Source organism: Otolemur garnettii, unplaced genomic scaffold (assembly GCF_000181295.1).
Source record: "Otolemur garnettii isolate 467f Iridium unplaced genomic scaffold, OtoGar3 scaffold00008, whole genome shotgun sequence".
In the NCBI taxonomy this organism is placed as follows: Eukaryota; Metazoa; Chordata; class Mammalia; order Primates; family Galagidae; genus Otolemur; species Otolemur garnettii.
The window spans coordinates 37,216,378-37,228,174 of NW_003852403.1; the positions used below are offsets into that span (position 1 = coordinate 37,216,378).

An 11,797-nucleotide genomic window follows, 5' to 3' on the forward strand; every position below is an offset into this window, starting at 1 on the left:
AGGGGGACAGCTTGAGGCTCTGTCTCAAAAAAAAAAAAAAAAAAAATAAAACCAATGCTGAAGCAATAGTTCACCGTAATGAGAAATGTCTGGATGCTGATGGTAACCACTTGGAGCATCTTTTATAATTGTAGAAGTCAAATGTGACTTGTATTCATCTTCTGTTACTGGTATATAGTGAGCTATATTACAATTTTAACAGTTTTTTCCTTCCTTAAAATCTGTATACATTTATTTGGCACCCTTTGTATAATTTTAGCAATTCATTAGGATATTTGCTTGGAGTATGGGAAGTGAGTCCTATTGAGTGCATTGTTACTTTGTGGCCTAGCCATTCCTCACATATAGAGAGGGATGAGGCTTAACGTTGCTCATGATGAATACGTTCTATGAATATTCTAATTTAGTGCTATAATAAATTCATGCTGTTACCTCAGTATTTTTAAACTCTTTAACAATAAATGGAGATAGCATGATATTTAATATAGACATTTTAACATGGGGATGCATTTCTAAATGTAATTATGCTTTCATGGTTGGAAATAGTCACACATATACTCGTTAACATTTTCGTGGTTTGTTGAAGTGGAGCCACCAATTTAATAATTTATTCACAGATAACTAAGACTGATCATAAAAATCCAAATAGCTTATCCACTTCATCCACTTTTACATTTCTTAAAATATTACCCACCCACTCTAAGTATTAACTATTTTCTTCTACTGAATTTAATATGGTCAAATTAATGTTTTAAAACCTTATCTAGAACCTACTTCAGAAAGTTCTATGGAAGATTCATCTACTACAGATCGATTGAATTTTGACAGATTTGATATATGTAGATTGTTACAACATGGTGCATCACTCTTGGGGTCTGCTGGTGCAGAATTTGAAGTCCAGGATGAAAAATCAGGTATGTAGTAGTCCTACAGGAGAAAGTCTGAAATTTATGTGTGTTTTCAAACTAATTTGTCACTGTTCATCAGTCATGAATAATCTAACATGTCATGAAATATAAATTGACTGAAGTTTGGGGGTAGTGGCAAAGGTAATCAGCAATATTTGATCTGAAGCTACAATCTGAGAATTTTTTTCCTTGTGAGTATGTACTATGTAGATGTATCATTTTCATTGATAATTGTATAATATCAGAATTATAAAGTGTTATCTGAGAGCTTAGTTTTTAAAATCAGAATTAGTACAGATCGTGGTAATGGTAATGTTTTCACAATTCTGGATATTTGAGAGATTTTATAATCATTTTATTTTTATCACATGTTTTGTTGGATCTATTCATGCTAGTGTCCCAAGCAAAAGCTAAAAGTAAAAAATAAAACTTGGATAGGTATTGTCCCCCAAATTTACAGAATCTATCTGTGTATAAAGTAAAATATTCTGGGCATTCAAAATTGTGGCCTGAAGTAGAAAAAAATTTTATAATTTTAATGGATTTCTATATAAATACATTACCTTTTTGACTAAAACCCAAAACAGAACAGCATCCTGCCTTGTCACTAATTAAATTAAGCATTATTCAGACCCTGGCTGATTAAGTTAATCTTGAAATGATCTTTAATTTGTTTATATTTTAAATACCCATTCCCTCTTTCTTAGTATGGCTTCTATTAAAAGATCTAGTTTTTTTTTTTATTATTCTTTTATTTTAGTAGATTTAGAAGGCACAAGTGTTTTTTGTAACATGTATGAATAGTGGAATGCTGAAGTCAGGTTTGTCAATGTACCCGTTGCCAAAACAGTGTACATTATACCTGACAGGTAGATTTTTATCCCTCAAACCTCTCCAACCTTATTCTCCTTTTTAGTTTTCAGTGTTCATTATACCAATGTATGGCCATATATGTGAGTATGTTTAGCTCCCACTTGTGAGAACATGTGGTATTTGTTTCCATTCCTGAGGTGTTTCACTTAGGGTAATGCTCTTCTAAGTTCCATCCAAGTTGCTGCAAAAGACATGTTATTCCTTTTTATGGTTGGGTAGTACTCCATAGTGTGTATGTGTATACAGAGAATGCCAAAAAAAGGGACACACATTTTAAGAAAGAAAATGTTACTGTTAAGATTGTAATATTCCAGCCCAGGCCCGCCAAAAACAACAATGATGGCTGCAACCAAAAAATAGCCAGGCGTTGTGGTGGGGGCAGCACCTGTGGTCCCAGCTACTTGGGAGGCTGAGGCAGGAGACTCGCTTGAGCCCAGTTTGCTGTGAGCTGTGATGCCATGGCACTGTACCCAGGGCAACAGCTTGAGGCTCTGTCTCAAAAAAAAAAAAGCAAAGTCTTTATTTATTAGTTGTGTTGAAAATGTTATATTGCTATTTTTAGATGAGAATGTAAATTAATGGATATCAGGGCTTTGGACACAGATTAATCCCGTATTTAATTCCCAAGGTGTTTTTTTTATTTTGAGACAGAGCCTCAAGCGGCCACCCTGGGTAGAATGCTGTGGCATCACAGCTCACAGCAACCTCTAACTCCCAGGCTTAAGCAAGTCTTCTGCCTCAGCCTCCCAAGTAGCTGGGACCACAGTGCTGCCCCCACCACAACGCCTGGGTATTTTTTGGTTGCAGCCGTCATTGTTGTTTTGGCTGGCCTGGGCTGGATTCGAACCCACCACCTTAGGTGTATGTGGCTGGTACCTTAGCCACTTGAGCCACAGGCGCAGAGCCTCTATCATTTTTTGACTTTTTTTTTTGCTGACAACAAAGTCTCACTGTGTCCTCATTAGTAGAGTCCCGTGGCGTTACAGCTCACAGCAACCTCAAACTCTTGGGCTTAAGCGATTCTCTTGGCTTAACCTCCCAAGTAGCTGGGACTATAGGTGCCTGCAACGGCTATTTTTTTGTTGTTGTCGTTGTCGTTGTTCAGCAGGCCTGGGCTGGGTTCAAACCTACCAGCTCCAGTGCATATGGTTGGCACCCCAACCACTGGGCTATGGGCACCGAGTCCTGCATTTTTTTGGAGAGAGAGCCTCAAGCTGTCACCCTGGGTAGAGTGCTGTAACATCACAGTTCACAGCAACGTCCAACTCCTGGGCTCAAACAGTTCTCCTGCCTCTGCCTCCCAAGTAGCTGGGACTAGCGGGCACCTGCCACAACGCTATTTTTTGGTTGCAGCCGTCATTGTTGTTTGACGGGCCTGGGCTGGATTCAAACTCACCAGCTCAGGTGTATGAGGCTGGCGCCTTACTTAACCTCTTGAGCCACAGGCGCCAAGTCACTGACCCTTTTTTTTGACTTTTTAATAATGGCCATTCTGACAGGGGAAAAGTGGTATCTTGTGGTTTTAATTTACCATAATTAGTGATGTTGAACATTATTTTTTGTTTATCTTTTGAAAAAGATCTGTTCATGTCTTTCAGCCACTTTTTGATGGGGTTATCTGTTTTTGTCTTGCTGAGTAGTTTGAGTTCTTTGTAGATTCTGGATGTTAGTCATTTGTCTGGTATATAGAATATAAACACTTTCTTCCATTTCGTAGGTTATCAGATTATTTCGTTGATTATTTCCTTTGCTGTGCAGAAACTTTTTAGTTAAGTCCTGTTTATTTACTTTCTTTTTAAAATTAAAGCGATTTATTTTATTTATTTATTTATTTTATTTTGAGACAGAGTCTCAAGCTGTCACCCTGGGTAGAGTGCTCTTAAATCACAGCTCATAGCAACCTCAAACTCTTGGGCTTAAGAGATTCTCTTGCCTCAGCCTCCTAAGTAGCTGGGATTACAGGCGCCCGCCACAACGCACAGCTATTTTTTTTTTGTTGTAGTTGTCGTTGTTTGTCGGGCCTGGGCTGGATTCAAACTCACCAGCTCTGGTGTATGTGGCTGGTGTCTTAGCCACTTGAGCTATAGGCGCTGAGCCTGTTTATTTACTTTTGTTGTCGTATTTGCTTTTATACTCTTAGTCATGAATTCTTTGCCTAGGCCAGGATCCAGAAGAGTTTTCCTACATTATCTAGAATTTTTATGGTTTGAGGTTTTATATTTAAATCTGTATCCATCTTGAGTTAACTTTTATATATGATGAGAGAGAGCGATTCTCCAGTTTTAATTCTTTTGCATCCTGTTTTCCCAGCATCATTTATTGAATTGGGGGGGGGAGGCATCCTTTCCTCTGTGTATGTTTCTGTCTGCTTTGTTGAAAATTCAGTTACAGTTGTATGTAGTATGATTTTATTTCTGGATTCTCTGTTGCCATCATCTCTTGTGTTTACCTTTATACAGGCATAATACTGTTTTGGTTACTATAGCCTTGTAGTATAATTTGAAGTCCTGTAGTGTGATGTTTCCAGATTTGCTCTTTTTGCTCAGGATTGCTTTCGCTTTTTGGGTTCTCTTTTAGTTTCCATGTAAAGTTTAGGGTTGTCTTTCTAGAGCTGTGAAAAAAATGACATTGGTGTTTTGATGGGAATTGTATTGATTCTTTACATCTCTTTGGACAGTGTGGACATTTTAATAGTGTTGCTTCTTCAGGATTGTTTTGGCTATTCTGGGTTTATTTCCATATGAATTTTAGACTGAGTTTGTCATTGTCTGCAAAAAGAAAAATCCAGCTGGAAGTTGATAACAATTGAGTTGAATCTGTACATCAGTTTGGGAAATATCAATATCTTAACAATATGATTGATGTGTGAATATTGAATGTCTCTTCATTTATTTAGATTTTTTTTTTTTGAGATAGAGTCTCACTATGTCTCCCTGGATAGAGTGCTTTGGTGTCACAGCTCACAGCAACCTCAAACTCTTGGGCTCATGCAATTCTCTTGCCTCAGCTCCTAAGTAGCTGGGACTACAGGTGCCCACCACAACACCTGGCTGGTTTTTGGTTGTAGTTGTCATTGTTGTTTGGCAGGTCCAGGGTGGATTTGAACCTGCCAGCTCTGGTATATGGGGCTGGTGCCCTAGCCTCTGAGCTACAGGCACCAAGCCCATTTATTTAGATCTTTAATTTCTTCTACCATATTTTATATGGTTTTAACAATACAAGTTTTAAATTTTCTTTCTTTATTTTTTTGAAACAGAGTCTCACTATGTCACCCTGTGTAGAGTGCTGTCGTGTCACAGCTCACAGCAATCTCCAACTCTTGGGTTTAAGCAATTCTCTTGCCCTAGCCTCCCAAGTAGCTGGGAGTACAGGCTCCTGACACAGCACCCAGCTATTTTTAGTTGTGTTGTCATTGTTGTTTAGTAGGCCCGGGCTGGGTTCAAACCCGCCAGTCCTGGTGTATGTGGCTGGCAGCCTAACCACTGAGTGTGGATGGGCACCAAGCTGTAAATTTTCTTTTTGTTACTTTTGTAAATTAAATTGTTTTCTTAACTTCATATTTGAGTTTTTTATTTTTTTAAATCTTTCTTTTTTTCCTCCTTGTTCTTTAGATTGAGTACTTTGTATTCCTCTGGAAATACATGCAGAAATTAGAATAAAATCTAGACTTTCATTAGCTAGAACATTTTCCAGTCATGTTTGGGTAATAGAATTTATGGGATGTTCAGAGATTATATTGAGTATCTTTTATTGTGATAGAGTCTGAGCTGCATGTGTTAGAAAACTTCTTACCTGGTTTAGAGGAAATAGATTTCCTTTCTGTTTAAAGGTGAAGTGGATCCTAAAGAGAGGATAGCACGCCAACGAAAACTATTACAGAAGAAACTTGGCCTTAATATGGGAGAAGCAATTGGAATGAGTACTGAAGAACTCTTCAATGATGAAGATTTGGATTATACCCCAACTGCAGCAGCCCTTGTAAACAAACAACCTGTAGGTAAAATGTTTGGTTGTTTGATTACAAGTAATAATACAAAAGATTTGCTTTATTTTGCTTATGTAATTGTAATTTTTAAAAAATGTTTTGCTTATTGCTGTGTAGTGCTACCAAAATTTAGTGTCTTTAAATTGATTTTTTTTTTTTTTTTTTTGAGACAGAGTCTCACTCTGTTGCCCAGGCTAGAGTTCTATAGCATTAGCTTAACTTACAGCAACTTTAAACTGCTGGCTTAAGCAGTCTTCCCTGTCTCAGCCTCCTGAGTAGCTAGAAGTACAGGTGTGTACCTCCACGCCTGGCTAATTATTTTTATTTTTAGTAGAAATGGGGTCTTGCTTTGCACAGGCTGCTCTCAAACTTCTGAGCTCAAGTAATCCTCTTGCTTCCATCTCCCAGAGTGCTAGGATTACAGATGTGAACCAACATGCTGGCCTAAACTGAATTTTTGGTAATAGATACTACAGAGATAGAAGCTTAGCACTGTTAGCTAAAAGTTGTAGTGGACTCCCCCCACCCTCCCACACTTCCATTTTCTTTCTTTCATTTTTTTTTTTTTTTAAGAGACAGAGTCTCACTTTTTTGCCCTCGATAGAGTGCTGTGGAGTCACAGCTCACAGCATCCTCCAGCTCCTGGGCTGTTGCCTCAGCTCCCGAGTAGCTGGGACTACAGGAGCCTGCCACAACACCTGGCTATTTTTTTGTTGCAGTTTGGCCGGGGCCGGGTTTGAACCTGCCACCCTCGGTATATTGGGCTGGCGCCCTACTCATTGAGCCACAGGCACGGTCCAGGACTACAGATTCTTGCACAGTGCCCAGCTAATTATACTATTTGTAGTACAGACCGAGTGTTGCTTGCTTAGTCTGGTCTTAAATTCCTGTGCTTGAGGGATCATCCTCCTGTGGCCTCCCAGAGTGCTAGGATTATAGGCGTTAGCCACCACTTCTATTCTATAGTGTCTCTTATGAATGGAAAAGAAAGCCAAATGACTAGGGAGTAAATGGTTGTGAGGAAAGGAGTGTATGGGCTAAGTTAACTATAGAATTCTGGACCAACTGCTTATGCCTATAATTTTTATCTTTTCAGCAGATGATTATTAGTTTAGGATGTGCTCTTACTACTTTTACATGGTATGATAGTTATTTGAAGTCTTGCTTTTTCAAAAGCCACTGTGGATTAGAATCATACATCTCTGCCATATCTGTGATATAAAAAAAAGTAGTGGGGCTAGATGTGGTGGCTCATGCCTGTAATCCTAGCACTTGGATGCTGTGGGGGGAGGAACTCTTGAGCTTAGGGATTTGCGAGCAGCCTGAGCAAGAGTAAGACCCTGTCTCTACTAAAAATAGAAAAAAATTAACCAACACTGTGCAGGGTTTCTCTGTAGTGCCAGACAAGAGGTTTGCTTAAACCTAGGAGTTCCAGGTTGTTGTGAGTTAGGCTGATGCCGTGGCACTCAAGACTCTGTCTCAAAAAAAAAGAAAAAAAGTTAAGCACAAGCATATCTGTTGAGAATTGGAAGACTAGAGAAGGAGGAAAAGAATGAAATGACATTGCAGCTATACAATAGAATAGCGTAAGTGTGTCAAAAAAGAATATGATCAATCTGGATATACTGATATTTATAGATCTAGTTCTCTTCTGAGGTAAAGACTTTTAGGTATTACTTTCATTGCTTTTTATTTTTTATTTTTTTGAGATACAGCCTCAAGCTGTTGCCCTGGCTAGAGTCCTATGGCATCACAGCTCACAGCACCCTCTAACTCTTGGCTTAAGCGATTCTCTTGCCTCAGCCGCCCAAGAGGCTGGGACTACAGGTGCCCACCATCATGCCCAGCTATTTTTTGGTTGTAGTTGTCATTGTTGTTTGGCAGGCCCGGACTGGATTCTAACTCGCCCACTCTGGTGTATGTGGCCGGCGCCTTAGCCACTTGAGTTACAGGTGCTTAGCCTAGGTATTACTTTTAATGTAAAAAATTCAAACTCAGCATTCTTTTATTCTTTTAGACTCTTCAGGCAGCTGAATTGATTGACTCAGAATTTCGAGCAGGAATGAGCAATAGACAAAAGAACAAAGCTAAAAGAATGGCCAAGTTATTTGCAAAACAGAGATCCAGGGATGCAGTGGAAACTAATGAGAAGAGGTAGTAATCTTTTTCTCCTTATTCACTTAAAACCTTAGTGCTGTGTACTTTAAATCTGTATCTGCTGGATTTATAAAAATATTTTGCTGACATGTTTAGCTGGGGAATACTGTGTGGATTGTGTTGCTCAGTTGTCCGAGATTGTTTATCGTTACTAGGGACTAAGGCCACTTCCCCCAGAAAGACCCCCATGTGCAAATTCTTTTTCTTACTGATTATTGGTTGTGAACAAGGTTAAAGAGCTACAAATGGGAGAGCATTCTAGGTAGAGGGAATAAGTATAAATGTCTTAATCATGGAAAATTCAAGAAGTAGAAAGAAGGGAGATACTGCTGGTATAAGTAGAAAGAAGAACGGTAGAGAATGAAGTCAAAGAGGTAGTCTAAGGACCGTAACTTAGCACACTGCATTAGTAAAGTGAGAAAGTATTGTTATGGTGTTACATTACTTGTTCCCTAAACTGGAGCTATGCTAAATAGTGGGTTATAATCTAGGTTTGTTTACTTAATCCTGTTATAGGAAAGAACTCTGTGCATTAAGTCACTATCTTTGTTAATGAGTTAATAAAAGTGATACCACTGCATGGCTTAGAACAGCATTTCTTAAAAGATGGTTCAAAACTAAACATGCAGATTCTTGGGTCCCATTCAGATCTATTAAATCAGAATTATTATTTTTTGTGTGTGTGATAGTCTCACTATGTCACCCTCTAGAGCAGGCATCCTCAAACTGTGGCCCACGAGTCATATGCAGCCCGCCTAGGACATTTATCCGGCCTGCCGGGTGTTTTTGCTGCCGCTGCCTGTCCTGTTTAGCAGCCGACTCGTCCCCGGGCCTGCAGTCTGGCCCTCCAACGGTCTGAGGGACAGTGAACTGGCCCCTTGTTTAAAAAGTTTGAGGACCCTTGCTCTAGAGTGCCAAGGCATCACAGCTCACAGCAACCTCAAACTCTTAGGCTCAAGCGATTGTCTTGCCTCAGCCTCCCAAGTACCTGGGACTATAGGCGCCAACCACAATGCCCAGCTATTTTTGTTGCTGTTGTTCTCATTGTTTACCAGGCCCAGACCAGGTTCGAACCCACCAGCCCTGGGTGCATGTGGCCAGTGCCCTAACCACTGAGCTATGGATGCCAAGCCTAAATCAGAATCTTTAGTAATGTTCAAAAAATATGTGAGAAATAGTGAATTAATAAAAAGCCTATAAAAACTGATTTTGGAGCCGGGCGTTGTGGCGGGCGCCTGTGGTCCCAGCTACTTGGGAGGCGGAGGCAGGAGACTCGCTTGAGCCCAGGAGTTGGAGGTTGCTGTGAGCTGTAATGCCACGGCACTCTACCCAGGGGGACAGCTTGAGGCTCTGTCTCAAAAAAAAAAAAAAAAAAAAACTGATTTTGGGATGGTGCCTCTGGCTCAAAAGAGTAGGGCACCGGCCCCATATGCCGGAGGTGGCGGGTTCAAACCCAGCCTCAACCAAAAACTGCAGTAAAAAAAAAAACAACCTGTATGTTATTGTAGGTGACAGAATATTTGTTCTTTCTATTCACATAAAGCTATAAATTATATAGCTTTTGTAGATAAATAATAAACATCTGCTTCATAGAAATTTGAACTTAGGGTTAAGTTTTAAAGTATAAACTCATTTTTGAGCTTGATAACTACAGGTTTTTTTTTTTTTAACAGCTCAGTAGAATCATACAGTAACTTAAATGTTCCTGCTGGTTTTTATTCATATAAACCCTTTTACCCAAGGACTTAAAAATTGGAGATAGTAGACCTTATTTTTCAGAATTCATAAATCGTTCATTCCACAAATATTTATTAAATATGTCCTATGTGTCAAGTACTGTTCTAGGCCCTGAGGATAAAAGAGTGAATGAAATAGATAAGAATTCCTGTCTTTATAGCTTGCCTTCTTGAGAGAAAGAAAGATGAGAATAAGGTAAATAAGGAATAGGTTGTATATGCATATATATAAAATATAGATCATATTAACCATAACAGTTAAGAGAGGAAAGAAGGTAAAACATGGCAGCAATGTGTGAAATTTTCTTTTTTATTATTATTTTTTTTTTTATTAACCCTTGTGTCGAGGGCTGACTGTGAAATTTTAAATAGGGTAGTCTGGGAGAGCATCATAGAGTTGACTTTTGAGTAAGGATTTTAAAGAAGAGAGAGTTCTGTGAATATTTAAGCAAAGACGTTCAAAGTAGAGTGAGTTACAAGGGCAAATGCCTAGAAGTGGAAGCATGGTTAGCAAGTTAAAGGATGTAAGGTGACCAACCCATGTGGCTTGGAGAGGATTGAGGGAAGAGTAAATAGGGGATGAAGTTAGGGAGGCTTAGATTTCTTTTATCACCTTATAGAAAAAATATTTAGTGAAATAAATCATGTTGTTAAGATGGAGAGGAAAGAAATTATTCATAAAAAGTAGTGCTATATACACTTTAAAATTTGCAATTTTTCCTTTTTTTTTTTCTTTTTTGAGACAGTCTCAAGCTGTCGCCTTGGGTAGAGTGCTATGGCGTCACTGCTCACAGCAACCTCAAACTCTTGGGCATAAGCAATTCTCTCGCCTCAGCCTCCCAAGTAGCTGGGGCTACAGGCTCCTGCCACAATGCCCAGCTATTTTGGTGATAGTTGTCACTGTTGTTTGGCAGGCCCGGGCTGGATTTCAACCCGTCAGCTCTGGTGTATGTCGCTGGCACCTTAGCTGCTTGAGCTACAGGCACCGGGCCAATTTTTCCATTTTTTAATATTAAATATAGGTATTTTGTCTTCTCCTTTGTAATTTTAAGCTAGCCTCAATATTTTTGGTTTTTAACACTTCCTCCAATTTTCTCTGTCTTTTTTCATTGGTTATTTTCTTATTTCTCTATATTTTTAAAGAATTAGTAAGGTCATGTTTTATTACCCAGGGTATTAGTTTTTTCTAGTATACAAAAGGCTAAAAACAGGTTATTGGACCAAGAGATTAAAATTAAAAAGGAGAGGAACTGATTAATAGATGGGAAGGAGCAATTAAGCTGAACTTGAGATCCAATTTGAAAGGAAGAATTCATGAACCCATAGAATAGTTAGGGTATATTTTGCTCAAAAACTTTTAAGTAGTTAATCTTACTTGATACCTGAGATTCAAAGTAAACCATATAAGCAGAATATGGTAAAACATTTGATCAGATGATGGATTCTCTTCATTATGATTCATGTTATCTTTAGTCATTGTGGTTCACATGATCTTTTATTCATTTTTCAAATGGTGACTTTTATTTTTTAGCAATGACAGCACTGATGGGGAACCAGAAGAAAAGAGACGGAAAATAGCAAATGTTGTTGTTAATCAGTCTGCAAATGATTCCAAAGTCTTGATTGATAATATTCCAGACAATTCCTCCTTAACTGAAGAGGTACTATTGAAAATAACTTTCTGTTAAAAATTTTTTTTTAATTATTTTTATTTTTTATTTTTGAGGCAGAGCCTCAAGCTGCCACCCTGGGTAGAGTGCTGTGGCATCACAGCTCACGGCAACCTTCAACTCCTGGGCTCAAGCGAGTCTCCTGCCTTAGCTTCCCAAGTACCTGGGACCACAGGTGCCCACCACAACGCCTGGCTATTTTTTGGTTGCAGCCGGCATTGTTGTTTGGCAGGCCTGGGCTGGATTCAAACCTGCCACCTTAGGTGTATGTGGCTGGCGCCACTTGAGCCACAGGCACTAACCCTCTTTTTTTTTTTTTTTTTTTTGAGACAGAGTCTCACTGTGTCTTCCTCAGTAGAATGCCGTGTTGTCAAACCTCAAAGTCTTGAGCTAAAGCGATTCTCTTGCCTTAGCCTCCCAAGTAGCTGGGGCCACAGGTGCCTACACAACACCCAGCTATTTTTTTTT

At 39.1% G+C, this 11,797-nt stretch overlaps 1 protein-coding gene across 2 annotated transcripts in view; it reads left to right on the forward strand.

The window, feature by feature from the left end:
- BTAF1 (B-TFIID TATA-box binding protein associated factor 1) overlaps positions 1-11,797 on the forward strand; it is a 103,680-nt gene that overhangs the window by 22,303 nt on the left and 69,580 nt on the right. For both annotated transcript variants that reach the window (XM_003783699.3, XM_023509570.1), the window contains exons 4-7: positions 768-914; positions 5,611-5,774; positions 7,784-7,920; positions 11,191-11,320. In XM_003783699.3, the coding sequence (XP_003783747.1) occupies positions 768-914; positions 5,611-5,774; positions 7,784-7,920; positions 11,191-11,320 (578 nt within the window). The remainder of the gene's footprint in view (positions 1-767; positions 915-5,610; positions 5,775-7,783; positions 7,921-11,190; positions 11,321-11,797) is intronic.